Here is a 26802-nt window from a genome sequence, read left to right on the forward strand (position 1 = left end):
TGCAGATGAGCCATTCCTGTCAACAACATCTAATAATCAACGAAAAACAAAAAACAAGTGCAAGATTGGCCAGCAAGAACATAACACATCATTGCAGAAAACCAAGCAGAATCACACTGAGCATGCATCAGTCTGCAGTACGAAACTAAGCATGGCGATTGAGTCAAGATAAATCAAGCATCTCTCTCCACTACACCTTCGCAAGAAAAAAAAAATACGGCCCAGCCTCCGCTGTGGCACTCGCCATCGCACAAGGAGCCGTTGACGCGGATCGAAAGTTACCTCAATCGAGACGAGGCGACAAGACGAGAGCACCAAGATGGATGAGGAGGAGGAGGAGGGGTAGGGGGAGGGGGAGGGGGGAAGTGGGGGGAGAAGCAGGTGCGCCGGGAGTGAAGGGGACGTTGAGAGGAGAGGAGGCGGAAGTGTTGGGACTTTTATTAGTAATTTAAGTTGAAAAGTAAATGTAAAATACACTAAAACAGAATATAGGTCAGCAGGCATGTGTACTAGAGTGCCATACTAAAATGATTTAGCAACACCTATTAATAGGTAGCTGGTACAGAAATAAGATACATAAGGAAATTTTGGTACAAGGAGCGGGGCTCCAATCACTACCAGGCAGAATCACTTTAAAACGTTTTCAAACCCAGTTGCGCAAGCCCAGACTGAGACCGTTATCGTCAGTTACATAATCATCTGGCGGACCCCCGGCCCCTGAGTCCGACAAGTCACTCAGTCGGACGGGCCGGGCCCACTGGTCTCCGGGTGACCGGTCACTGAGGAGGTACTTAGTACTGTATTTGACCCTGGCCCACTTTTGTCCCCGGACCTACGTCAGTTGACCGACCGTACAGCAGGAGCTGCAGGCTCCTTTGCTTGCTCCCTTGCCGTCGTGCCACGCTAGTCACTGCAGAGGGCGCTGCTACTAGTGACCTGCTCCCCTCAGGCGCTCCCCCCTCATCACTGTCTGGCCTCTACAGTCTGCTCTCAACCTGCTGCCCCTTTCCCTCTCTCCCGAGCGACAGCTCTCCTGCTAGGCTACTTGCAAACCTCAGTGCTGCACTCTCAGGCCAGTGTTCATCAACCGGGTATTGAGCAGCACTGCGCGGCACGGGGGTTGTTAAGCTGCCTTATTCCAGGCTCGATGCTGCCTGCTTCTGAGGTGAGACCTGCTCCCGATCACCTGACTGCTCGGCGAGATACTCGGGACCGGCTCCTCCCACCTCCGGGCAAGACTGCCAAGGACAATGTCACCATCTCGCTGCAAGCAAGGATGAGGAGATACGCCCCGACGAACCTGGAAGAGCTGCATGCCTTGAGGAAGCGGGGGTTCCTAGAGAAGACCTCCAGTCTTCCTCTCATTCAGAATAATCTTGACAGGATGAGGACTGGCAGCTATGGGTCGCTGATGCAGGGGATGGCTTCCCCGATCGGCGCTGCCAGCTCGCTATGTAGGGCGTCCTCCTCCATGGAGATAAGGTCAAATCCGCATGCAAATGAGGGGATCCAGGTAAAGAAGTACCCACGGCCTGCTCAGACTTGGATCGATCGCACTATCACTCGTTCCTGCCTGCATCTTGACGGTATTGCTCATACGTTTGTGATCCTACCTTCAAGATGGGCCACGCTGATGGGCTCGATCAAAGACGAACACGTCGCCACCGACGACCTCAAGAAGTATCATCCTCCGATCTCATCCCTTGTTCTAGCGCTGACAAAGACGCAGACAAACGCAGATGGCGATCTTGAAGAAACGCCCAAAGGATGCCATGCACATCATGAACGCGCACCTTCGAATCCATCCGGACAGTCCTTGGCAACCGATGTGCCTCATATGATTGGCAAGGTGTAGTCCGTGAGGGGGCATCGAGTCAACGCAGCGATTTGTATATACTCTCGAGTAAAGGCGTTCGGTGAAACGTGTTCCCCACAGGGCAGACTGCGCGATTGTTGCTGTTTGAGTGGAAGAGCGAAATGTTGTTCATCAGAGCGGAAAATTGCAAAAGAAGTTTTTATTCGGGTACCAAAAAGACAGAGCAAGTAATGTTTTGAATCTACCAGATAAACCAGCTGTAGTAATAGGCTGCGATGTCCATGCACACAAGAATGATACAGGTGCAAGCAGCCGCGACAAATCCCGAGGTGTGACCCACAATACCAGTCATCACACTTGTGAAGACGGGACCAGCCATGATGAAAATCACCCATGTAGTGAGGTTCCAATGGTGCTTCTCCCATCCGATGTCCTCATCTTCATATGGACTTCCTGTTGAGTTCGATCCACCTTGAAGCGAAGAAGTGCCCTTCCTGTGCATCGACAAGTCTGACTTCGAGATGTCCCTCTCCACCGAGAGATTCTGCTTGTGGACTTTGTGCAGAGCATGTATCCTGGAAGCTTGCTCCTTCAAATGCTCTTTGTGCGCCTGGGGCTTGTCGACTTGGATCGATGTAATCTTACTCTGCTTCACCGGAGACTTCTTGTGCACCTGGACATTGTCATGCTGCTCCTGTTTTGCCTCTTCAACCTTCTCCTCCAGCATCTTGGCCTTTCTCTTTGCCATCTGCACGATCTTCTTCAAAGTAGCATCATCTTGCTTCATGAGCTCATCAATCGCTGATTCCTTCACTTTCTTGTCAGAATGCGAGTGGGGATGTGAAGCTTCGACTTGATGTGTTCTTGCCTTCACCAGAGAAGAAGATCCATGCATCTTGGTTGCTCTGTGATTCAGAGATGCAAGCTCTCCATCGTCATCTACAGCATCTGCATGCACATTCTGCAACGATCCCGCCGGGTTCGAGCCTTTGCTGGCAGCCAAGGAACCGTCGATCTGCTCATCTTTGTGCATGTATCTTGTATCAGACAATGATCCAATCACGTTGTCGTTCTTCATAGATCCCTTAGAGAGTGACAAGAGGTCTCCGCCTGCCAGCTTGCTGTCCTTGGAGACACTGAACAAGCTTCCACCAACGTCGCTCTGTTTCACAAGGGCGAGGGACCCTTGGGCATCCTTGTCCGAAAAGCCTGCAAGGGCTCCATTCGTCTCTGGATCCGTTTTCACGGAGGCCAAGACCCCGTTGGAATCCGAGTCCTTGGAGTTGAAAAGAGCTCCCCTGGTTTCCGCCATCGTTGGACCCTTCTTCCAAGCGGCATCCGAGCCAGCCACGTCCCAACTTTTGTCAGAAGGCTCCTTGTTCCATCCATCACTCTTGTAGCTAACTGACCAGCCATCGTCGTGTGCTGGCGTGGCCCATGCAAAACTGTTCTTGAATCTCGGAGAGGCCAATGCTCCGCGCGCATTGCTGAGATCAGATTTGAACTTCACACTGAGAGACCCATACACTGCAGCGCCATGGCTGGGAGACCTCGCAAGTGCGCCCTCAGCTTGTTCACTTCCTTGGTTCATATCATATTGGATTGGACTTGCTGTAGCGTATCGCTCATCCATCCTGCCCAACATGTTGGGGTGACGGTGTGAAGGAAGGCTAGCGAGTACTCCATCTGCAGCAGGGTCCGAAAAGAACGAGCTTCGCGCAGAATGAAGTGGTCTGGGGAACAAGGGAGAAACCTGAGCTTCCACTGATGTGAGTTTCTGCATCCGATCGCCCTCCCTTCTTCCTCGTGCCAAAACCCCCAAACCATCCATGCCTCCAAACCTCGGGTCCTGTCTTGCAAGCAGACTGTCTGCAGAAGATGCAAGCCCCATGAAGATTGCAGATTTGCTAACTACAGCAACAATCAGGATGACAGATGCTACACCCATGGCGCCACGTCCTCCGCGCTTCCCCGCGCCATGGCCCACTAGCGGCATCGCCTCCACCCCTCCTGCCATCGGCAAAGCCTGAAGAGACACCGACCGCTCGCAACGACCCCTCGTCCCCTCACTGATCCGATCGCGAGTCGGCACTGCAGTCGCTGCTGCAGTCGGCCGTGACTGAGTGGGCCGGGGCCGCTGAGGCCCTGCCCGCCGGGCGGGGCACTGAGCGGCGGCCGGCTCACTGTGGCCCGCCGGGGCCACGGCGACGGTCACTGACCCGGCCGCGTAATGATCAGTGCCGTCCGGCGGCCGCAGCCCGGCCCGGGCGGCGGCCGGGGGCCGGGCCGGACCCTTGAGGGCAAGCGCAACGGGCGGCCCGGGCCCTGAATTTCAAATTCATGGTCCCGGCAGTCACGTTTATCATAGCACCGTCCATGCCGCAGTGACCGGCCTCAGTCTTTTCGATCCGGCGGGCCGCGCCGCGGCGTATTATTGGCCGCGCATGCAGCCTGGCAGGCTGGCAGCAAAGAAGTGACCGTTACTTCGTTCAACGGTTTCAACCGTGAACGGCACGAATGCGGCCGCGAGTGAGTCTGAAGGGCCGAGGCGCGGCCAGTGCCACGGTGACTCTACTACGAGTTCAAGTCCTCGCACTGATTTTTAACTTAACTTCACTGAGTCACTAGTAGTACTCAGCCGAAAGGCGCTCCGATACCGCCGATGGGAAACCGGCCGGCCCGGGCGGGCCGAAACCATACGGTCGCAGGCCATATCTGACCGTATCAGTTGAGGCCAGCCTGTAGATATATACTGAACTTTGGAAGCAGCAGTCGGAGGCTGCGAGCGGATTGTGTATCGCCTGAAAACAAGCAACGCTCCGCGGGGACTACCGAACCATTGCATCCTAAGACCCACTCTCCCCCCTACATATCCCAAGCCCTCCCCCCTCCCTTCCTCCATCCCCAGCGCCCTTGGTCGCCCATCTCTCCCAGCCTGCATTCCTATCATAGTATCCCCATCTTCTCTGTCTGTCTGTCTGTCTGTCTGTCTGTCCGTCTGTCTGTCTGTCTGTCTGCCTGTCTGTCTTGCTTCCAGCCCCGGATCCTCCTCCGCCCCTTCCGCCCCCTCTCCCCCGCTGATCCTCAACACTCTTCCCCTCTGTTTCATCAGTCTTCCCTCTGCCGTCATGACCTGCATCGCTCTCGTCCCGGCTGGCTGCGAGCAAGCAGCAAGCTCCGCGCATGCCTCCTCATGTCCGGACTCCGTCGCCGCTCCCGCACACCCGCCCGCCCGCCTCCCCGAGGGCTCTCCTGCATCCCCGTCGATCTCCCCCGCCGGCGGCGTCGAGGAGCACAGCTCCTACTTCCACGTGCTCCAGGCGACCGGCAGGACGATGGGCCCGTCGATCGACGCCATGGGCAACTTCATCCTCTACGCCCCGACCCGCCACGGCCAGGCGGACCAGACAGACACCTCCCTCATCGCCACCGGCGAGATCCGGAAGCAGCGGTAGGAGAAGGCCGTGAGGTAGCGTAGGAGGACGGGTCGGAGGAGCGGCGTGTGTACATGTAGAGGAGGAGAAGACCGCTGTGGGTGTATGCGATGAGTAAACAACCGAGTCACCATCCCCTCGTCTACACGGCGCGCGTCGGGTCTATCCGCTTCCATCATGATCGTCACGGGTTGCCGACTTTGCAGTGCGGCTGTCTAGGCGATCAGAGGGACGGGAGCTGGGGCCTTCGCTGCCTGCCACAGGCAGCGGCAAGCAAGGAGGGTCCAGGCTCCCAGCTCTGACCTCCGACGCCGACCATGCGGGGGCTGCCCGTCTCTATACGGTTGATCGGCCTGGACTCCGGGACTCGCCGAGTCGGCCGGCCTCAGTGCCCGACGGTGACCAGGCTCCAAGCAGGCGGTTTCTCAAGTTCCCAGTCTCCTTCCCGATGCGCCGGCCGGGCCCTCGCAGCGGCCCGCCGGGGCGAGATACACTGACCGCCCGACTTGGCAGGCGCTCCAGCCGCTGACCTTATTTCTTCTTTGACTGACAGAACACACCCCTTCGCGGGGATCTTGTCACTGGCACGGCCCACTGAGTCTCGGCCCTTCCATCCCTCCACCTTCCACACGACGACGCTATCCTCAACCCGGCCCAGTCCGATATTGCATGGACCATATGAGCCCTGCCAGATCGGACCCTGACGGACCGCAGCCCTGCCAAGACCGCGACGCTTGAGATGTCCGGAGGCTCGCTCCTCAAGGGCTTACAATCGCTGACGGACTCTATCGCCTGGGCACGTCGAAGCAGAGGCTGCCGTTCCAAGATATTCCTTGCCCCCCGCCCCCGCCTCAGGCTCCCATCTCGTACTCCCCTACTCCGAGCCGGCGAGAGCCGAGACCGGCGGGAGTTTGGGTTTACTCCTTCACGGTACACCTTCACGATTGTCTGACTGAGAAACCGCACCGCTCCGCGGGGGGCGACCGAACCATTGCATCCTAAGACCCACTCTCCCCCCTACATATCCCAAGCCCTCCCCCCTCCCTTCCTCCATCCCCAGCGCCCTTGGTCGCCCATCTCTCCCAGCCTGCATTCCTATCCCCATCATCCCCATCCTCTCTGTCTGTCTGTCTGTCTGTCTGTCTGTCTGTCTGTCTTGCTTCCAGCCCCGGATCCTCCTCCGCCCCTTCCGCCCCCTCTCCCCCGCTGATCCTCAACACTCTTCCCCTCTGTTTCATCAGTCTTCCCTCTGCCGTCATGACCTGCATGGCTCTCGTCCCGGCTGGCTGCGAGCAAGCAGCAAGCTCCGCGCATGCCTCCTCATGTCCGGACTCCGTCGCCGCTCCCGCACACCCGCCCGCCCGCCTCCCCGAGGGCTCTCCTGCATCCCCGTCGATCTCCCCCGCCGGCGGCGTCGAGGAGCACAGCTCCTACTTCCACGTGCTCCAGGCGACCGGCAGGACGATGGGCCCGTCGATCGACGCCATGGGCAACTTCATCCTCTACGCCCCGACCCGCCACGGCCAGGCGGACCAGACAGGCACCTCCCTCATCTCCACCGGCGACACCCGGAAGCAGCGGTAGGAGAAGGCCGTGAGGTAGCGTAGGAGGACGGGTCGGAGGAGCGGTGTGTGTATACATGTAGAGGAGGAGAAGACCGCTGTGGGTGTATGCGATGAGTAAACAACCGAGTCACCATCCCCTCGTCTACACGGCGCGCATCGGGTCTATCCGCTTCCATCATGATCGTCACGGGCTGCCGACTTTGCAGTGCGGCTGTCTAGGCGATCAGAGGGACGGGAGCTGGGGCCTTCGCTGCCTGCCACAGGCAAAGCAAGGAGGGTCCAGGCTCCCAGCTCTGACCTCCGACGCCGACCATGCGGGGCTGCCCGTCTCTATACGGTTGATCGGCCTGGACTTCCGGGACTCGCCGAGTCGGCCGGCCTCAGTGCCCGACGGTGACAAGGCCCTGAGGCTCCAAGCAGGCAGTTCCCGCCCGTCAGGTTCCAGTCTCCCCCCCCGGACTGGCAGTGACGAGCCCTCGCAGCGGCCCGCCGGGGCGAGATACACTGACCGCCCGACTTGGCAGCCGCTCCAGCCGCTGACCATTAGTATCGCCTGGTCACGTCGAGGCATCGGCAGTGATTGTCTGGATCAGCCTTCTCTGACTGACAGAACACACCCCTCCGCGGGGATCTTGTCACTCGCTCGGCCCCCGTACGGTCTGTGGGTGTACAATCGGACAGCAGCGACCTCCCGGCTCTTGCCTCCACCTCCCACACGACTCAACCCGGCCCTGTCCGATATCGCATCGCCTGGACCCTATGAGCCCTGCCATGTCCGGAGGCTCGCTCCTCAAGGGCTTACAGTCGCTGACGGACTCTATCGCCTGGGCACGTCGAAGCAGAGGCTGCCGTTCCAAGATATTCCTTGCCCCCCGCCCCCGCCTCAGACTCCCATCACGTTCTCTCCTACTCCCATCTCGTTCTCCCCTACTCCCATCTCGTTCTCCCGTACTCCCGGCGAGAGCCGAGACCGGCGGGAGTTAGGGTTTCAACAAATCAGCACTCATGGCGCGATACTCTTGATCACGAGCCTGGTCGCTCACAGTTTACTCCTTGTGCAACTTGACGCTTGTCTGACTGAGAAACCGCACCGCTCCGCAGGGACTACCGAACCATTGCATCCTAAGACCCACTCTCCCCCCTACATATCCCAAGCCCCTCCCCCCTCCCTTCCTCTATCCCCATCGCCCTTGGTCGCCCATCTCTCCCAGCCTGCATTCCTATCATAGTATCCCCATCCTCTCTGTCTGTCTGTCTGTCTGTCTGTCTGTCTGTCTGTCTTGCTTCCAGCCCCGGATCCTCCTCCGCCCCTTCCGCCCCCTCTCCCCCGCTGATCCTCAACAACACTCTTCCCCTCTGTTTCATCAGTCTTCCCTCTGCCGTCATGACCTGCATGGCTCTCGTCCCGGCTGGCTGCGAGCAAGCAGCAAGCTCCGCGCATGCCTCCTCATGTCCGGACTCCGTCGCCGCTCCCGCACACCCGCCCGCCCGCCTCCCCGAGGGCTCTCCTGCATCCCCGTCGATCTCCCCCGCCGGCGGCGTCGAGGAGCACAGCTCCTACTTCCACGTGCTCCAGGCGACCGGCAGGACGATGGGCCGGTCGATCGACGCCATGGGCAACTTCATCCTCTACGCCCCGACCCGCCACGGCCAGGCGGACCAGACAGGCAGCTCCCTCATCTCCACCGGCGAGATCCGGAAGCAGCGGTAGGAGAAGGCCGTGAGGTAGCGTAGGAGGACGGGCCGGAGGAGCGGTGTGTGTATACATGTAGAGGAGGAGGAGGCGGCTGTGGGTGTATGCGATGAATAAACAACCGAGTCACCATCCCCTCGTCTACACGGCGCGCGTCGGGTCTATCCGCTTCCATCATGATCGTCACGGACTGCCGACTTTGCAGTGCGGCTGTCTAGGCGATGGGAGGGACGGGAGCTGGGGCCTTCGCTGCCTACGTGATAGTAGGGCTCTTGGTTTGCGTTAATTTTCAGATTTTATTCTTCATACTGAAGATAGCGACTCGATTTTACAACTTTCCTTACTCATATGGATGGGATCAGGAGCAAACCAGAGAGAAACAAAGAAACAGGCAGCATAAACCTCAGGTTTCTCCAACTACGTGAGACTTCGAGGAGGACGCCCCGGCGGCCAAGACCCATGCGATCTCGATACTTCGGAAAGAGACTCTCACGCAGACGATCAGAAGCAGGATCCTTCACAGGTCCCCATACAGCGCCTCTGAGCTCATTGACTCCGCCAGGCTCCAGGAGAAAACTTTTCAAAACCGCAAACTTCAGTTGCGTTGCAGCCGTTGCGTTGCAGCCGTTCAAATAATCGTGCTGTATGAGGGGTCAGGAGGTCCGGAAAAAGGAATCGAAGTTCGGGGGGCAAGATGGACCGACGATACACAGTCAATGATGGGGGGTGGGTGGGTTGTTCAATGGGGAATTTGGGGAGTATACAAGGGGATAGGGTGGTACTTTACCGGTGGAGATCGAAGGTAGTGGGTTTCTCAGAGGACAGTAAAAGGGAGAGTTGCAAGGTTGACAGGGTGTAGATGAAGGTAGGCGGATGCTGATATCTTCTTCACACGTGGGGGTACATTGACATAGGGTGGGGGTGCACTGGTCATGGGTGGTGGCAGGGGTAGGGGTAGAATTTTGTAAGGCGGAAATGGAGGGCGATGGGGGAAAAGAGCAGGAGAGATGGCAAATGCTGATGCTGATGCTGATGCGCTTGTTGATGCCTTCATGAAGGCCGCATACACCCAATGACAGGGATACAGAACGTATCAAAGATAGTTTGCGCCGTGGATGTGAGAACGACATGGGGCAAAAATTGAAATCTGTGTGACTTGTCAATTGTGCAACGCGTTTGCTCCCCTCTGCAAAACAAGCTCTTTGAAAAGAATCAAGGTCTGCAACAAAGTGCATATAGCGCTGTATGAGATTTGTAAGCAATCATTCAAAGAATGGCCAGAAAAACCTTGAATGCGACCATTCTACTGTCGTTCTATTACAACACGGTTTTGATGACAAGTGCAATAAGTGACCCTTGTTCTTTTTCAGGGTCTGGGCGTGTAATTCATCGAAGTTGCATTAGATGATCAAAGATTGAAGCATATAGATACCAAGAAGCTGCTATCTGAAGCTCGTATCCTGATGTGATGAGGTGGAGGCAGGTGGAATCGAGAGCTGACATGTGAACCCAGGAGCAATGAAATCATCACTGTCGAAGAAAGAACAAGAGAAACCCTGAGCAAGCAAGCGACACCCCGTGTGAAAATGAGCAATGGAGATGCTGAATGGAAGAAAGAGCCACATGTTGACATGTCAGAGGCGTTGATGGCAGGCGGCCTGCCCCGCTCCCTGCATTCCGTCGACAAGCTCTCTGATACACACCATTCCCCTCATACCCCCCAGGACTTTGCTGCTGCATATGACAACGTGAAAGAACTAGAACGCATCCTCCGCATGAACATGTGCTTCCACCATTGTGAAGCTGCCCCCGCCTGATGTGTGTGTCGCAGTGACAGGTTGAACCACATCGAAGAGGATAGAAACGTCAAGTGGAAGGACGAGGCCATCAAGCACGGGCTGAAGATGGTGGATGAAGAGAGTCAGTCTGTTCTCGCCTGAAGCAGCTGTGTTGACCTCTAGCTCAGGAAAGCGAGGAGATGCAGAAAGGATGATCCTCTTGAAGAGGATAGAGTTCCTGTCCGAGGAGCTGGAGGAGTCAAAGAATCAGCTGGTGGCTAAGGTCAGGTTTGACGACGTGATAGTTGTCAGTGATGTGTCTTTCAGACGAAGGAATGCGATGAGTTGTTTGAAGTAGCCCAAGAGCTGTCAGAAGAGTTGTCACAACATGTATCTTTCGACGAGGTTCGCAGAAGTTCATTATCACAGTCTCTTTGTGATCAGACATCCTTCAGGACGAAGCTGGGGAGGCTGGACCGAACAAGACGGTGAGCAAGAGACCGATCATCCAGAACGCCTTGAAAAACAACCGCTCCTCGAGGGGCAAGAACTGGTGAGTGTCGGTGACTAAAGTTTGCGAAGCTAACGAGACGTCCAGGTTCTCTTTCGCGGACATGTTCACGTTTCCCAACTGGTGCTCGAAGCCTCAATGACCGCGAGCAAGTGATTGCGATGTTCACTCTGAGATTTTGTCAAGGAATCAGGAGCCTCTCATCTCATTTTTCATTAAATTTTTTCTATAATGTTCACATGTCGCTATCGATCTCCTCGTCGACCTCGTCGTTGTCTGCTGGGACGTGGATGTTCATCTTGCGATAGATCGTGTCCACCATCGACTGATCCAGGTAAGGCCCCAGCAGGATTCTCCTCTGCAACATCCAACAATTCAGCTCGCTCCAACACAGGCAGCACGAACTCCAATAGAAACAGGGATGGAGAGGGAGGGAGAAGAACAAAAGAAGGGAAGGTTGGGAGCGATCGGAATCTGCCGCACCTGCCGCATCTTTTCGATGAGCTGATAACACTGCTGGAAGTCTTGTTCACTGAAGAAGAACTCGATCAACAGGGCAAAGACGTCGCCAACCTGCATCCCCCCGTCAGGAGCCCCGGCACATCCTTTCCCTGTCCCTACCTGCACAGCCACGTCCAACTTCGGGGTCTCCAGCAGTTGATAGCAAGTCTGTACAAACTCGTTGGGGTCGTCCTTGACCAGGCTCTTAGCTCGCACGAAGACTTCGATCAGCTGTATCCGTCGGTCGAGCATTGTACAGTCCTCGTCAGCCTTGACAAGATATTTCTTGCTCTCCTTCAAAGCATCCAGAGCCTTCTCGTAGTCGCGATACTCGTCGATTTCTACTTGGGAACAAGAGTCGTAGAACATGCCGAGCTGGAGGGACAAGGTGAGAGAACAGGACAGGAGCCCGCGCAAGTTACCTGCTTGTAGGCCTTGGCCTTGTTGTAGAACTCGATGATCTTCTTCATAATCTCTGGCTCTGTATGCCAGTTCTGTGTCTGCAGGTAGTTGGCAGCTCTGATGTAGATCTCCTTGGATCTCAGCACTCCGGCAAAGAAAATGATCTTCTCGGTATCTCCTGACTTGAGGAGCGCGTCCATCGCTTTGTCCTTCATCCCAGCCTGCCACGAGAGCGTAAGAGGAAGGAGGTGGAGGGAGTGAGGACGAGGAGTCTACTCACCTGCGTGTACTTCTTCGTTGCCAGGTGATAGTTCTGCTGCTGTACACAGATGTCTGCTATCCTCTTCAGCATCGAGTTTCTCAGCTCGGCGTCTGCCTCCTTCTCCGGGAGCAGCTCCGTGATCTTCTCTGCCATGGTCTCCGTCATCTCCACCTTGTACTTCTCACAGAGCTCGAGAGCATGCTTGGGCTGCTTGCAGGTGACAAACAGCTGGACAGCCTTGTCGTACTGCGAGTGAGACATGAAGAAGTCTCCCACCTTCTGCAGGAGATCAGGGTCAGTGTCGCTTCCCAGGTCGTCGGAGATCGCTCTGAGAGAGTCGAAGAGCTTCGCGTCGAAGCAGATCTGGAGGGCCCTGGAGCTATTCCCCCCATTCTTGTACAGAACCACCGCTTGCTCGTACATCTGTCGCTCCTCCAGGTACTTGGCACATTCCAGCATCACTCTCTTGTTGCATCGGATGGCGAGGGGCAGCAGCTCCTTGTCGAGCCCGTTCTCACGAGCAAGGCGAACAGCGTGGTTGTACCTCCCGGACTTGGAGAAGAGGCGGATCGCGTCCTTGGGCTTCTCCATGGCCTCGTACTGTGACGCCAGGTAGTAGGCAGCTGGGCCGCTGCCGGATTCGTTGACAACCTCCTCGGCGGCTTCAAAGTTTCTCTGGAAGCAGCGGATCCTGACTATGGACATGAAGTCTTCGGCCTGCTTGTAGTAGTTGAGCGCCACGTCAAGCTTCTGCTTGCTCTCGAAGTACTTGGCCATCCACCCGAACAGAACCTTGTCATTGGCCTTGCGGACGTACTCCTCGCACGAGGAGATATCCTTCATCTCATAGAACATCCTCGGGACCTCCGTGCGATGTGCATCCGCCTTCTCGTAGCAGGCGATTGCTGCCTTATGGTCCCCGACGTTCTCGAGGTAACGGCCCCAGGCGTAATACGTCCCTTTGAGGTTGATCCGATCCTTCTTCTGCGCCGTCTCCACCGCCTTCTCCCATAAGCCGCACGCCTGGTACATCTTGTTCAACAAGTCGTACCGGCCGCACGACACGTAGAGCCTCTCGGCATCTTCTATCAACCCCAGCTGGATCGCTACCATGGCGATTTGCGCTTCTCGCTCTGCAACGACGGTGAGGGGAGGAGGGGAGGAGGGGAGGAGGGGAGGGGAAGACGTACCTTTCTCCTGACGGGCGAGCCGGACAGCTCGAGCTCCCTTGGCATCCCCCATGTTGCTCAGGCAGACTTCAGCCACGTCCAGCCTCGAGGTCTTCACGCACATGTGCGCCATGTTCTTCCACACGTTGGGCCCTTTGATGAGCTTCACCGCCTTATACGCCTCGTCCATGTTCCCCAGCGTGAGGTTGTAGCTGAACTCCAGCAGAGCCCAACGAGTCTGGAAATTCACAAGCTCCATCCCCACGAAGTCTCTCAGGACTTTGCTCTGAATCTGAATCGTCGAGTTCCCCGTGGCCTCGTCCGACTTGGGCGCGCTGAGGAACAGGTGGGGGATCTGGAGTCCGAGGAGGACGGAGCCTTCCGAGGTGATGGGGAAACGATCCTGCAGGAGCAGCCCCTTCTCTGTCGTAGCGAAGAAAGTCACAACCTCAGCCCTGTTGATCTTGAAGATCTCAGCTCCAAAGTCCTTCATCTCCCCGCGGTACTTGATCTCGCAACCCAGCAAGTTCCCAGCTTTCTCTCTCGCCTTGAAGCCCTCCTTCTCGATCTCGTTCTCCTTCTTTCCCTCGGTGATGTCCGCCGTATCCCAGAAGTGGTTCACTGGGTAGTAATCCGGGCCGAACTCGTAGCTGTAGAATGAGTCCGATACGACGTCGAACACCCAGATTTTTGTGTCAACAATCTCTGCCTTGGATGCATCTGAGCTGCCCCTAGCCAGGATACTCACCTTGCTGCCCATGCTGTTGATCTTCACCGATACTATGTCAGCGATCGGCACGTCTCCTTCCTCGAACTTGCGCGAGAGGACGGACTTCCTCTTAGTGGTGGAAACGTCCCAGATGTGGATGTAGTTCTTGCTGGTGCTCGCTACCAGCCATGTGCCATGACAGTCAAGGTAGACAGGCTCGCCCTCCACTTCCTCGACAGGGAGCCTCTTGGTGATCGTTCCTTCAAGGTTCGCAACTTCAATCTCCGAATCGTTGGCCATGTAAATGTACAGCGGCTCGTTGGGGAAGTAAGACCCTATGACCATGGTAGTAGCGTTGGTGTTGAAAGAAGAGGTGAAGGTGTGATGGTTGGTAAGGCTGTTGATCTCATAAACTTCTGCCTTCCTCCCACTCCAAACCAAGATGTTTGACTTTGTGATATCACACCCCTTGATCGGGACACCGCACTCTACCTCCGTCAACTTCAAAGGGCTGTTTCCTGCCCAGAAGTTCTTTATGACATCTGGCTCGATGTCAACTTGCGGTATCCCTCTTTCGTCTAGCTTTCGATGAACCGGCAGGAAGCCAAGGTGCTTGTTGGATATTTGAACCATCGCCACCTGGTCTCTCACTTTCCTCTGCAGCTCATTCTCGACCAAGATGTGAACCGACTTGTCTGTGGATGCTGACAGGAACCCATGATGCTTTGCCCACTGCAGATCGATCACTGTCATTCCCAGCTTGACAGTTGCCCGGAGCATCGGGTACCAATCATCTGCAGAAGAGCTCTGGCTGCTGGAGATATTGTGGGACCAGAACAGGACATATCCCTTGGAGGTTCCAGCGCACAGGATCCGTCTCTTCTCGCTGTACGCCACTGAGTGAATCTTGTCATCTGGTGGAACTTTGGGATCTGAGACCCTCAGCACGTAGTTCTCGTCTTCTGAAAGCTTCCAGAAGCGCAACAGATTCTCCCCCGATGACGTCATCAACAACCCCGACGAGATCCAGATCGCTCGCATCATCACGTTCGTCTCATGCAGGCTCTTGGCCGCTATCTTACCCGACGAGATCTCCTTGATCTGACCCGAGTCGTCGGGCCCAGAAATCCGTTTCATCATCATATGCTCATTGATCGCAATTAGCTCGTCTGCCTCCTCGTAATACACCAGCGCTGCTATGCCACTCGTTCCTCCATCAGGCGACTCGAGACGAAAGAGCTCCTGCACCTTGGTCTTGTCGTCGGATCCGTAGTACACGATACCATCCTCCCCAGCGAAGTAGTAGGTAGGAGCGTCCCCGTCATCACTCTTCATCGATTTCTTGCTCCTAAAGGTAATGTGCGTTACTGCACTCTGACCCTTCTGGATGATAGATTGCTGCACAAAGATCCCTCTCTCCTCCGGCTTCCACACAGCGAGAAGTCCGTTCTTGTCAGTTGAAAGCAGCCTGGACCCACACGGGCTCCAAGCAAGGAGGCAGATACTGCCTTTGTGCGCTAAATTATTTTCTCTGAAGTTAGAAAACACTGTCTCCCCCATGCTCTTGTTCTTATCCTCCCATAGCACTATGGAGCCATCATCCCAGCCCGATGCTAGGATGTTCTTAGGCCCTGGACCCCAGGCTACGTAAGTCGGTGCAGAACTTTTATGATAATCCTTGTCCGACTTGACCGCCTGGGAAGTAGAATCGGTTCAGTGGCAGAGAAACGTCTGTGCCATGTGCAAACCTCATCATGGAATATCGAGAGTCTGCCATCGCTCGTTCCTACAATGAGGAGAGGAGACTTCATCTGCCGAGGACACCAGTCCCTGCACCATACGATCAATCAGCTCTAAAGCTCATTCAAATTTTCAAAAATGAGCGCAATGTTGGTGAGTACAAGAAAGGGGAACAAACTGACGATCCAATTCGGTTCAGCATGCAAACATCGTCCACAAAAGATCCTCATGAGAAACAAGCCATCTCCATGAGCCTGAAGTCAACCGCCCCAAGACAACCTCCGGACTCCAACCGCCCACGAAACAACTACAACCAGGATAGGAATCGTGCTCTCATCGAACAGAAGACAAAGTTTTCCCCCATCATGTGCAGTCAACCTTCGCATTGTCGTCATCATACCTGCATAAGATGATGTCGTCCCCCTGCATCTTGTCCAGGCTGCAGCCATACTCGAAGAAGAGAGCCTCTCCCATGACCGCTACACCCACCGCTACCCCACCCCACCCCCAATTCAACATGGAAAATCACCCCCTGCTTCAGTTTGCGAACATTTCAATCAGCACCCCCTGTTGCATAGGGAATACTACCCCTACCTTCACGTTCTCTGACCTGCTCCCTATGGCACCCGCTACTCGTTTGGCGATCGCCGTTGCGCTATGCTCATTGACTGATGCATTCCTGCTTCCATCCTCCTCTCTCAGGTACTCTCCACTGCTCTCCTGTCCTCGCATGCCTATGAACCTTACTGCCACTCCATGTCCTGTCCTCACGGACCTCATCGTGCTCATGCAATCTTGTTCACGGAGATGCGGGCAGGGTGTTGCAACCCGGGAGAGCGAGCAAGATTGCGAGCATTACCAGGTCGAGGCGAGGTTGTCAAAACATCCTTGCAGGTTCACGAGTCTGATCGTGTTTGCGTAGGGAGCATCGTTCAACCATGCATGATCGCAAGTAGAGACGTGAGAACTTCCTCTTTGCTGCCGCTTGCAGGTCTGATAGCTTCTTTTAGAGCGATCGCAGGGTGGTGGAGGGCCCGTTCGAAGGACAGTTTGGAACATGGTGATCGAGATGCTCGCCCAACTTTGGCAGTGAGACGCGCACACAGGTTTGTCGATCAAGATGACGCGGTAGAAGTTCTCACCTATCGTCTATCTCTCGTCGGTGCTGCGCTTGCGGTAAGCGGAGCTTGCCATGGCACTCCAGGATGACCTCAAGTCTGCAGACTGTGACTGGAGTAGGAATGGCCGTGTTGCCCAACTTTGTGCAAGCTCAACCTCCCTCGTAATCTCGGACATTCCATCGCGTTATATCTACTTACAGCAAGTGCAGGACTGCGGCGTTGGATGCCATGGCCGTCTTGTTTCTTGCCTCCTTTGGTGTCTCTCTGAAGACAATTCACATCTACATGAAGCCGATGCACAACATGCTCAAGGTATTTCACTTGCCCGCACTGTGCTACCTTCACTCGGCTCCAGGCGCTTTGGGCAGGAGGAGCCCTGGGCTCGTTAGCCGTCTTTGTTGCAGGTGGGGAGATGCCATGTGACTGCTCATGACGTGTGGCCGCTGATGCCGTTGATGCAGGACCGAACCACAGCCTCGTGAAGGATTGCTTCGAGCACAGCGAGTTCTTGCTCGCCTCGGGTTGGGCATTTGTCGCCCTCACGGGTCTTTTCTTCAAGGAGTTTGCATGGTTGGGATGCAAGTCGTTGAGCTGAAGGTGATTGAGTGACATCCTTGTAGCTTTCAGAGGTGGGAGGCATCAGCACTCTTCGCCGGTCTGCCCATCCTGACAGGTCACGAAGATCGCATTACAATGTTCCCCATCAGTCAGCATGTTGTTGACGACCGAGCAGGAGGGCATTTTCTGCATCTCCTCTCTGAAGATGTCGAGAAGGTGAAAGTGAATTTTCATGAGACGCGTTCTCCTGACCTCCTCTCTCAGGGCTTGGCTGTGATGTTTGCCACTGTGTTTGTGAGAATTTCCCTCCCGATTTGCTGCTTTTTCATTGTGTAGACCCGTATTGACCATGTCGAACAGGTCTTCTTTGCTGCGAGGAAGTTTGATCAACCTCTCAAGGCAGACATCGGAGACAAGAGCATCTTCGAATATCTCGCGCTGCAGGAGAAGATAGGACAATAGAAATGGGTTTGCTCTAGTCATTCGTAGTTTTAGCAACATGTATCATCGTATATACTTTACACTTGGCATGCAAGGCTCCGATGCCCAGAAGCTGCATTGCCCACTCTGTTTCTCAACGCCCTCCTGCCTTCTTGTTGAAGTCCAGCACCATCTTTCGAAACTCTTCATAACTCACCTGCGATCTGTCAGCTAATCAAGGCACATGATCGGCAAAGAGTTAAATATTCACTTGACCATCGCCATCGTGATCTACCTGTAAGGGGAAGGGTGGGTGTCAGATACATTCTAATCGATATCATGTGCTACTGCTCTTACCAGTCTTATCAGTTCATCCACCTCGTCGTCTGTCAAATTCTCATTGATGGCGAGATATGTGTTATGCAGATCTGATGCCCCAATGAAACCGTTGCCGTCACGATCGAATGTCTATACAAACTCGTCAAACAAATATCAAAATGAAAGAACGATCTCGACATCAATTCTGTTCTGGTCCTGTGAGCTTTCTCAAGAGCTAGGCGATTGCCCTACTCCATAGCCTCTTTTCTACGCTCTTCCCTTCCCTTCCCTTCCCTGCCCTGCCCTGCCCTGCCCTGCCCTGCGCTTCTCTGCTCTGCTCTGCTCTGCTCTGCTCTGCTCTGCCCTGCCCTGCCCTGCCCTGCCCTGCCCTGCCCTGCTCTGCTCTGCTTTTCTCCTCTCTTCTTCTCTCTTCTCTTCTCTTCCCTTCTCTCCTTCTCTTCACCTGGAAAGCTTCTCGGATGTCGCTCTCGCTGAACGTCGTCATGATAAAACTTCGCCGTTGTGTACCCTCATCCCCCCGCATAAATCCACTCCCATGCACCTTTCCGGGCAACACCTGGCCGCACAGCAAACGCGGGAGTTCCGAGAGCCTATGAGCTAGCCTACTAGGTCTGGTCCTAGCTGATACCTAGGGCGGTTCACTAGCGAGTACCTGGTCCATATTAGGAGTTCCTAGCTGGGCCCAGGGTGTAACGTACCATGAAAGGACAGTTACAAACTCGTTTTGACTAATTTTTTCCTTACTTTTTTTCTGCTCAGCACCTGCGAGTCCTCAGGCTATGCTGCTGCCCCGCTCTCTCGCCGCCCTCCTCCTTGCCGCTCTCTCACTTCAGCCCGTCCAGACCTTCAGCAGCGTCACATGCGGAGGATGTACCTTGTACGTGTCAGACACCGGCATCCTGACCAGGCAAGGCAGCTGCCAGGTAGACTGCAATGACCTCCTGGACTTGAGCAATAGGCGGATAAGAAACATCACCGCAGGGACGTTCGAGGGGCTCACAGGCCTGCAGTACCTGAACCTATACAGCAACGAGCTCTCACGTCTTGAGGTTGGCGTGTTCGACGGGCTGACAAGCTTGCTGTCGCTGGAGCTCGGCAGGAACAACTTGAGGGAGGTCTCAGCAGGAGCTTTCCGAAGCTTGTCGAGCTTGCAAGGGCTGAGCCTATGGGACAATGAGATATCCGATCTCCCTGCAACTGTGTTCAGCAAGCTCACCAGCCTGCAAACCATCGACATGAGCAACAACTACCTCACGAGCCTCTCAGCAGGAGAGCTCAGCGGGCTCACGAGCTTGCGAGGGATATCTCTCATGTACAACCAGCTCACCAGCATCCCGAAGAGGTTGTCAAACCTGACGAGCCTGCAGTGGATGTATCTCACAGGGAACCAGCTGGCTAGCCTGCCTGCTGGACTCACAGACTTCCCGACAAACTTGGGAATCCTCTACCTCGAGATGAACCTGCTGGGTGAGGTGCCGGAGGGAGCGTTCGATAGGCTCGTGAGCCTCACAGAGCTGTCCCTGCACATGAACGAGCTCTCGAGCCTCCCTCCAGGTCTCTTCGACAGGCTCACAAGCTTGAATTGGCTCAGCCTCTCCAACAATCACCTCTACTCACTTCCAGCTGGGATCTTCGACTCCCTTACCAACTTGTGGATTCTCTATCTCGACCATAACCAGCTCACTTGTGTTCCCTCCTCGGCTTTCCAGCCTCTGACGGCTCTCATTATTCTTGACATCTCCAGCAACAACTTCACTTGCATCGACCCCTCCTGGCCTTCATTTGCTCTCAAGGACCCGGGACTCTCTCAGTGTACGCAGGAGACTCTCTGCACTATCTCCAGCTCGTACCCAGCTGAGCTCTTCACGACCCCTCTGCCTGTCGAAGCCGTCAACGTTTCTCTAGAGCGCTGCTCGCTCAACGTCTCCTGGCAGCACATCATCAACAACCTCTACTCCCCCGAAGACTTCGACTCGCCCCCCAGGTTCTCTTTCCTCACAGGTCAGCCTCTCCTCTGCCTGCTGTCTCGCCCTTCTTGGCCTGACCGGCGGCCCCAGGCGGCCTCGGCAAAAGGCTGGTGGACGACGTAGAGGAGGTCTGGGTGTGCCAGTACGGGCACGCTTGTGCTGAGGAGCTTGGAGGGGCAAAGACGACGGGGAAGGTACAGGAGGGGCTGACGGGGAGGGAGGGAGAGAAGGAGAGAGAGAGGGAGAGAGAGAGGGAGAGGGAGAGGGAGAGAGCATGAGTGATATTATACCGCAGATGGAGGCATACTGCTTCATCTACAACGAGGTCAGGTGAGAACTGGAGGGGAGGAGGAACAGCGAGCGCTTACAAACGTGCGGGGGGCGCAGGGAGAAGTTCCGGGAATGGGGTTTGATGTCCGAGCTCGACCTGATGTGAAGATGAGTTGTCGTCAGTCAAGGCAGGGAGGGACAAGGCAGGGAGACTGGAGAAGGAGAGGAGGAGCAGGAGGAGCCTGACAGCCAGGAGTCGGATGATGGAAGAAGGGATCCAGGAGGAGACGATCGGCACGCGCCGTGAGCAAGAAAGACAAGCAGGATGTCTTGCTGTGTGTTGTAGACGAGGAAAGAAACTGAAGAGGTATTGATATCGAAGAGGGGGGAGAAGATAGGGAGGTTGAGAGATGTTGTTGTGAAATAGGAATAAATCGATGATGTATTTGACAAGGAGAAAGAGGAGGGCGACGAGAAAAGTTTTTACTGGAAGAAGATGGGAGGAGGGCTTGAGTGAAGGCGAGAGGAGCGGGAAAGAGAAAAGAGGAGGAGAGTGAAGAACAAGAAAGGAGGAAGTTTTCTTCTCCGACTTTCATGACCAAGAGAACCCAACAAGAAGTTTGTACTTGCTGATTAAACTCTCAACAGCTTGAGCCTTTGAGTCCTGCAGAGTGTAAGAGGAAGGAGAAGCGAGTCTTTGAACAATGAAGAAGAGATGTAGATATGCAAGGAGATGAAGGTGATGCACGAAACTTACTGTTGAGCTTGTCCGTTCAGAGATGGCAGTCCTGATGTTGAGGACTTGACCAGAAGTGACCTAGTGCGGAGAAGAGAAGAAGAAACAAAAGAAAGAAGAGAGATGAGTTGATTAAAGATAGAAAGATGAGATGAAGAGAGAGAAAATTGAGCAGAAAAGAGCAAAATCAAATGAGAGGAAGAGAGGAATTTAACAAGAGAAGGTGAAGGGGAAATGAGAGAGGAAGCGGAACATATGACCACTGATAGATCATGACAGAGCTATTACATGTTTAGGTTCCTCGAAGGTATGAAGAGCTTGAAAGTATCCATTCTCACTGGTCAAAATCTTTTCAGGCAGGAAGACCTCTCTATCATCCTGAATGATTGTCAGTGTGCAACAGACAAACAACCAACAAGACAGACGTCTGTCAGACAGATCTTTGCTGAGAAGACAACTCCATGGCAAACCCCTTGGCTTGCAAGGGTCAAGCTTTCGTCCTTCTCAAACTTAGCAAGTGCAAGTCACTACCCACACGACAACCTCGCAACCTCACAGGCTCGCAACTTGAACTGGAGCTGAACGACGTCACGACTTGAGGAGGAGACAGAAATTTCATGCTCCCTTCCCATGGCAGACTATCCGCGATCGCCAGATCTGACATGTCCGACCTCCTCCCCTTGCCCCCCTTCCTCGGGTTGAACTCGTTGAACTTGTGCAGCTTCACTCCCTCCGCCTCCTCCAGCTCCGCCTGCTTCCTCCTCCACATCTCCTCACACTCGAACGCCCGAGCTGTGACCGAGAAAGAGCACGGGAGGATGGAACAAGAGCCTTGCAGGAGCCCCTGCGGTAGAGGACGATTAGAGAGAAGCCAAGAGGGGAGCAGGAGAAGGAGCGGAGGGGGAGGAGCAGGAGCAGGAGCAGGAGCAGGAGCAGGAGCAGGAGCAGGAGAAAGACAAGAAGGAGAGGGGAATGTCAGAGAAAGGGAAATGTTGTAAAGGAGTGGAGGCACGAGATGAAAGCTCAGCAAAGGCTGCGAGAAGAAAATTGGGATGAGCACGGGGAAACTCAAGAATTGAGGCAACGGAGGAGGGGAAGGCTGATAGATCAAAGGAGGGCAGCAGGGAAGGTAAAACAGCAGATGCAAAGGATGCCAACATTATCTCGCAGCGCCGTGATCTCCTGCCAGAAACGGAGAAACTCGTCCACAGCCCACGTTCCTCCTGCTCCTCCCACAGCCAGCGCGTGATAGGAGGGTTCAGCTAAGACGACGTCGAATCTCCCTCCTTGCAGCTCCCGTGAGGCGGCGCTGCAGACAGCCTGGAAGGAAATGAGGGATGCAGGAGGAGGTTGAGGAGTGAAGGGGAAAGGGGAGTGGAGGAGGAGGAAACGAGTGAGTGACCAGAAGTAAGCGAGCACGAGCACGATCAGCAGTATCAGCAGCAACAGTGTCCTTCCTCTACCTTACCTCCGTCATGCTGCCATCGAAGGTTTGTCCTTTCTCTACCACAGCTACAACCTTGATCGCTCCTTCTTGATTTCTCCCCTTCACTGCCATGTTTGCAAGCTCGCATGCGTCCAGGGAGCTCTGCAGGCTGACCACAGAGATGCGCATGCGCCGCTGAGATTCAGTTTCAGATGTTGAAGTGAGCAGCAGGGTATGTATGCAAGACAACAAACAGGGACGGCAAGTTAGTCTACCTCTGATTCCTCCTGTCGAAGGTCGGTGATGGCCTTTGCTGCGGATCGATCAAACAGAATCAAGTTGATCTCTCAACCCACCAGCAGCGATGGGCAGGAGTGGGCCATCGCCAAGGAGGAGGACTTGAACAACAAGTCAGATCCGGAGGACTCGGTGCGACTGGACCTTTCAACGTGTCTTGGCTGGGATCACCCTTGTCGAGAGATTTGTTGATCAGATCGCAAACAACTGAGATGTAAGAGTTCTCGCGCTCTTGACAACTCAGTTGCAAGATGTGGCATCGTCTCAGAAAGGGATACTGCACGCAATCTTTCGAAGGTGCCTCGAACGGTAAAAATTCTCCCTACACACATCATGCCGTGAAAAAAACAGAACTACACGAACACAACAAGAAAACACCTCAAGATCTTTCGTTGCATCATCGTAACTCTTACGGACCATGAACCTCGGATAACACTCTTTGTGCCCACAAACAACTTGCAACAGGTCACCCTTGACAACTTCAACTGCGGCAGGCAGAACACATGCGGCCTGCGGGGGAAAGTCACTGCAGAGTCTCCACCTCATCAACTCCTCGTCTCACTTGTCTCCAATGCTCTCGCTCAGGAGGAGGATATCCGTCTACATTCAGACACAAGTCAAGGGCTAGAGTACCTCTTGCGCTCAGCAGCTACCTCGCTCGTCTTCGAATCCTCCTCTCCCGTACCCCTCCGGTTCCGTTGACAACTGAACCGCCCCCGTCCCCTCCATGTCCAGCGTCCACCAGATCAGGATGGCGTCGACGGTTCCATCTTCCATGACCTTCAACGGCCTGACTTCAGTCGGATCTCAGAGAGAGTCTTGAGTTTACACCTCAACAGAAACGGAACGCTGGTCTTGGAGCTTGGGGTGTGCGAAGTCAAAGATCTTTGAGTGCAAGTGAGGAGGCTAGGATAGTGACAGCATCGTAGACTACCTGGCCGATGAAAGGTCTTGACAACTGCCTTGCAAGTTTTCTTGCCAGCATCATGTTTGCGTGCACTTGGATGGGTTCTTCAAAAGTCCACTTCCTAGCTGCCAGTGCAACAAAGGAGTCGGAGCAGGGGTTAGGTGAAGAGAGGAGGGGCCGAGGAGGAGCGAGCGATGTGAAGAGGAAGAGGACAGAAGCAAGAGCAAGAGGACAATCTATCAGAATCCATTCGCAACCCTCGCATATTTCACCTGCTTCCCTCGCATGTTCAACAGAGGCTCTCTTCACTTCCTCCACCGATCCCAGCAAGTCCTGACCCCGGAGAGTCTCGTGTCGGCGGATCCAGTCCGACTCGATGAGGACGCAGTGCATCCTGCCCCCTGCAGGAATAACTCTTCCTCCCTCCGCGAGCAAGCCTCTTTTCACAGCATCGTGCATCGTAGGCACCATACCCTCTCCGAGCATGAAGCTATCGAAGATCTCAGTCACAATCACGTTGGCTCCGAAGGGAACGTCCAGCCCATAGCCAACCTTCACTTCAGTGCTGTGTTTTCCTATCACCGTCACCTTCTCCTCATAGCGATTGTCCTCGATCACAAGCCGCGCTGCTTTCTCCAGTTTGGGGTCTCCCTCAATCGCAAATACATGCTGCGCCCCAGCACCGGCCGCCATCATCGCAAGGAGTCCGCTGCCGGTGCCGATGTCAACGACCAGATCGTCTTCTTCTACTGTCTGCTCGATCCCCCTCCGGTAGGCCTCATTCCTCCTTCGGTCTTGAAGCATGTCGAAGTGATAGGTCGGCGCAAATCCTTCTCCTACCTGCCAACTCTGCACGCCGAGCCTCTTCATGGAATCGTCGTACCCTCCTATCACCACCATCTTCCTGTCGTTCTGTAACTTTCGTCTTCTTCCTCTTCCTCGTGCTCTTCCTCTCTCGCTTCTCGCTATCGTTCGCACCTCCTCTCCTTCGCTCGCTCCGCAATCTTCACGTGCGCACCATCTTCACTTCGAGACAGGAGCGACCACCCGTCCCACTTACTGGACCAAATAAGGTAGGGGTAGGGGCATTCTCATCGCCCTCATACAAAGTTGTCGACTCTGCACTGAAGTAGTACTCTCCTTGGAAGTCAGGCTAGGTGGTCGTGTTCTTGTTCTCCCCTGTAGCAAGACGAGAATAAACCGTCACGATTTAGTGGCTTTGTTGAGCGCAGAGAGCGTGAGTATACCTAAGTACGCTGTGAGTACAGAAGACTCAGAGCATCCCGGGGGGCGGCTGGGTGGGCCAGTGGGTGGGCCCGTAACTGCGGGCAAGTAACAAAAATCTCCCTGGTACAAAAATTGTTTGATTGGCAGTTACAGCGTCAAAATGGCAGAGGGGTCTCCTGCCATGTACATCCTTCAAGGAAGGGGAGGGGGAGGGGGAGACGGGCATGTTGGTCATATGGGCGCTGGTAGGAGGGGATGGTCGGGGATCTCACTGGAGAGGATGAACGAAGACCTGGACGATGGGAGCCGAGGAGGGAAGAGGAGGGAGGAGGAGTGGAGAGTAGAAGAGGATAGGCGGGAGGGCAACTATCGGCAAAGGGGATGGAGGGATCCGTCGCCACCTTCGAGGTGGAGAAGCAGGGGGGATGATGAAGAATACACACGAGGAAGAGGAGAGGAGAGGGAGGAGGTAGAGGTGAATCGACTGGCCGAGAGGATCGAGAGGATGGAATGGCGGCACAAGGGGGAAATGCAGAGGGAGAAGTCAACCAACGAGGCCCTTGCTTCCTTCGCCTCCTCCCTCACCAGGAAGATGGCAGAGCTGCAGACAAACCTGAAGCTTGCCGAGCACAAGTCATCCACCCTCCTCTCGGAGTTGGAGGGGCAGAAAAGCGCCAACTCGAAGCTGAACCAAGAGGCGCATGAGCTGCGAGAGATACTGGAGAAGAAGAACAAGTACATAGACAAGCTGGACTGTGAGATCGAAGACGCTCGAGGAGAGGCGAGGAGGCTAGCGGAAGTGGTCAACACATTGCAAGCAGAAAACACTACGCTGAAGAAAAAGATCGGCTCGTCATTGCGAGATTACAAGACAAGGACTGAGGAGCTGGTGAAGGCAAACCTAGAGCTTGAAAGCATGACAGAGGCCTGCGAGTGCTCATGGACGGAAGTGAAGGTCTTGAGAAGGAAACTTGAGAACCTAGTGGTTCTGTCTAGGAAGGGTGAGGTGAAAGATTTGTCTTCTCTTTCGGACGTCGAATTGTGCGAAATGATAATGGTGGAGATGAGGTCCTCGCAAGACCGGGAGAGGCAACTCGAAGGCCTCCTCGAACATTCCCGCACGCTCAAGGATGTTCTGCAGCATGAGCTCAACATGGCCAAGGAATCCCTGGCGGAGTTCCAAGGCGAACTCCGAGTACAGAGCGAGATCGGGCAAGAGAAGCTTGAGAACGAGGTGCGAACTCAGAGTCTGATCAGAGACCTGTCAAGCAAGCTCAAGGAAGCACGTGAAGAATTGCTCAAGGAAAGATCGGAGAAAGAGGACGTTTTGCGCAAGCACCATGTGAGGCTTCGTCGTCTCCCGAGATATGCGGGCTGCCCTAATCTGATGTGTCATTTTGCAGGTGCTTTTGAGTGAGCTCTCATACGCAGAGACGGACTTCGCTCGATCTCTCTCTCCACGGCCTTACGATATTTTTTCACAGTGTGTGAAGCATCCAGTAGATGACAAGTCGAAGACGTGGCAGCCAGCGAGTCCCAACTCTGATTGTTGCAACAAGGTGTTTGGCGATGGCCTTTCATTCCTATGATTTGCCCTGACAACGAACGCAGCATGTAGAGTTGAACTCGGGATGGCGGGTTCAACCTTCGGAGAATCTATCCAGCAAAGATGTTCAAGGCTGGGCCTTTCAGAAACAAGAGGTTGCAAGGGAAAGGGAGAAGTCGCCTACTACAGCCAACGAGAAATTCACCATGTGGCAGAAGAATGATTTAGGACGTCAGCTGAGAGACATACGAATGCGGCTGACGTCAGCACAAATATGATGTGGTGGGATCGTATGATGTTGTTATCGGTAGAGTACACGTGCTTCGTTTTGTGATCACATGTTAAAGACTCTCTTCTCCTATTGGCATACCATCACTTGTATCACTTTTGCTTCTTAAAGAATCCACC

General features: G+C 54.7%; 11 protein-coding genes across 11 annotated transcripts; 8 read left to right on the forward strand and 3 right to left on the reverse strand.

Moving 5' to 3' along the window:
* Window positions 1-847: 847 nt before the first annotated feature.
* Window positions 848-1919, forward strand: GUITHDRAFT_150412 (hypothetical protein). The gene is made up of 2 exons (XM_005840366.1): window positions 848-1680; window positions 1730-1919. Exons 1-2 carry the CDS (start codon window positions 1148-1150, stop codon window positions 1839-1841), a joined length of 645 nt encoding a protein of 214 aa, XP_005840423.1. The 5' UTR covers window positions 848-1147; the 3' UTR covers window positions 1842-1919.
* A 1231-nt stretch (window positions 1920-3150) lies between these two features.
* GUITHDRAFT_150413 (hypothetical protein) lies at window positions 3151-3829 on the reverse strand (the record flags this gene model as incomplete). The annotated part of the gene is made up of 1 exon (XM_005840367.1): window positions 3151-3829. A coding segment is annotated over exon 1 (632 nt), but the record flags the coding sequence as incomplete, so codon positions are not given.
* Window positions 3830-4944: 1115 nt separating this feature from the next.
* GUITHDRAFT_101146 (hypothetical protein) lies at window positions 4945-5271 on the forward strand (the record flags this gene model as incomplete). The annotated part of the gene is made up of 1 exon (XM_005840368.1): window positions 4945-5271. The coding sequence occupies one exon, from the start codon at window positions 4945-4947 to the stop codon at window positions 5269-5271; it is 327 nt and encodes a 108-aa protein (XP_005840425.1).
* A 1245-nt stretch (window positions 5272-6516) lies between these two features.
* GUITHDRAFT_101147 (hypothetical protein) lies at window positions 6517-6834 on the forward strand (the record flags this gene model as incomplete). Its single annotated transcript, XM_005840369.1, has 1 exon — window positions 6517-6834. One exon carries the CDS (start codon window positions 6517-6519, stop codon window positions 6832-6834), a length of 318 nt encoding a protein of 105 aa, XP_005840426.1.
* A 1374-nt stretch (window positions 6835-8208) lies between these two features.
* On the forward strand, window positions 8209-8526 carry GUITHDRAFT_101148 (hypothetical protein; the record flags this gene model as incomplete). Its single annotated transcript, XM_005840370.1, has 1 exon — window positions 8209-8526. The coding sequence occupies one exon, from the start codon at window positions 8209-8211 to the stop codon at window positions 8524-8526; it is 318 nt and encodes a 105-aa protein (XP_005840427.1).
* Window positions 8527-10139: 1613 nt separating this feature from the next.
* On the forward strand, window positions 10140-10939 carry GUITHDRAFT_133157 (hypothetical protein; the record flags this gene model as incomplete). The annotated part of the gene is made up of 6 exons (XM_005840371.1): window positions 10140-10291; window positions 10346-10428; window positions 10475-10569; window positions 10614-10691; window positions 10742-10839; window positions 10885-10939. The coding sequence occupies 6 exons, from the start codon at window positions 10140-10142 to the stop codon at window positions 10937-10939; spliced, it is 561 nt and encodes a 186-aa protein (XP_005840428.1).
* Window positions 10940-11032: 93 nt separating this feature from the next.
* Window positions 11033-15529, reverse strand: GUITHDRAFT_84428 (hypothetical protein; the record flags this gene model as incomplete). The annotated part of the gene is made up of 7 exons (XM_005840372.1): window positions 14435-15529; window positions 13153-14371; window positions 11981-13095; window positions 11721-11921; window positions 11419-11673; window positions 11281-11370; window positions 11033-11155 (listed from the first exon to the last, which is right to left on the reverse strand). Exons 1-7 carry the CDS (start codon window positions 15398-15400, stop codon window positions 11033-11035), a joined length of 3969 nt encoding a protein of 1322 aa, XP_005840429.1. The 5' UTR covers window positions 15401-15529.
* Window positions 15530-16402: 873 nt separating this feature from the next.
* Window positions 16403-17721, forward strand: GUITHDRAFT_161052 (hypothetical protein; the record flags this gene model as incomplete). Its single annotated transcript, XM_005840373.1, has 12 exons — window positions 16403-16453; window positions 16503-16540; window positions 16591-16640; window positions 16687-16756; window positions 16804-16862; window positions 16911-17013; window positions 17057-17105; window positions 17163-17271; window positions 17322-17374; window positions 17435-17475; window positions 17524-17553; window positions 17620-17721. Exons 2-12 carry the CDS (start codon window positions 16523-16525, stop codon window positions 17719-17721), a joined length of 684 nt encoding a protein of 227 aa, XP_005840430.1. The 5' UTR covers window positions 16403-16453; window positions 16503-16522.
* Window positions 17722-19004: 1283 nt separating this feature from the next.
* On the forward strand, window positions 19005-19781 carry GUITHDRAFT_47969 (hypothetical protein; the record flags this gene model as incomplete). The annotated part of the gene is made up of 1 exon (XM_005840374.1): window positions 19005-19781. A coding segment is annotated over one exon (777 nt), but the record flags the coding sequence as incomplete, so codon positions are not given.
* A 2317-nt stretch (window positions 19782-22098) lies between these two features.
* Window positions 22099-24521, reverse strand: GUITHDRAFT_101153 (hypothetical protein; the record flags this gene model as incomplete). Its single annotated transcript, XM_005840375.1, has 9 exons — window positions 22099-22311; window positions 22460-22612; window positions 22693-22730; window positions 22774-22815; window positions 22859-23036; window positions 23093-23224; window positions 23277-23314; window positions 23368-23508; window positions 23894-24521. 9 exons carry the CDS (start codon window positions 24519-24521, stop codon window positions 22099-22101), a joined length of 1563 nt encoding a protein of 520 aa, XP_005840432.1.
* Window positions 24522-25353: 832 nt separating this feature from the next.
* GUITHDRAFT_101154 (hypothetical protein) lies at window positions 25354-26672 on the forward strand (the record flags this gene model as incomplete). The annotated part of the gene is made up of 3 exons (XM_005840376.1): window positions 25354-26190; window positions 26252-26407; window positions 26460-26672. 3 exons carry the CDS (start codon window positions 25354-25356, stop codon window positions 26670-26672), a joined length of 1206 nt encoding a protein of 401 aa, XP_005840433.1.
* Between the last annotated feature and the right edge of the window lie 130 nt (window positions 26673-26802).

The sequence above is a fragment of the Guillardia theta genome (assembly GCF_000315625.1).
Source record: "Guillardia theta CCMP2712 unplaced genomic scaffold GUITHscaffold_6, whole genome shotgun sequence".
Classification (NCBI taxonomy): Eukaryota; class Cryptophyceae; order Pyrenomonadales; family Geminigeraceae; genus Guillardia; species Guillardia theta.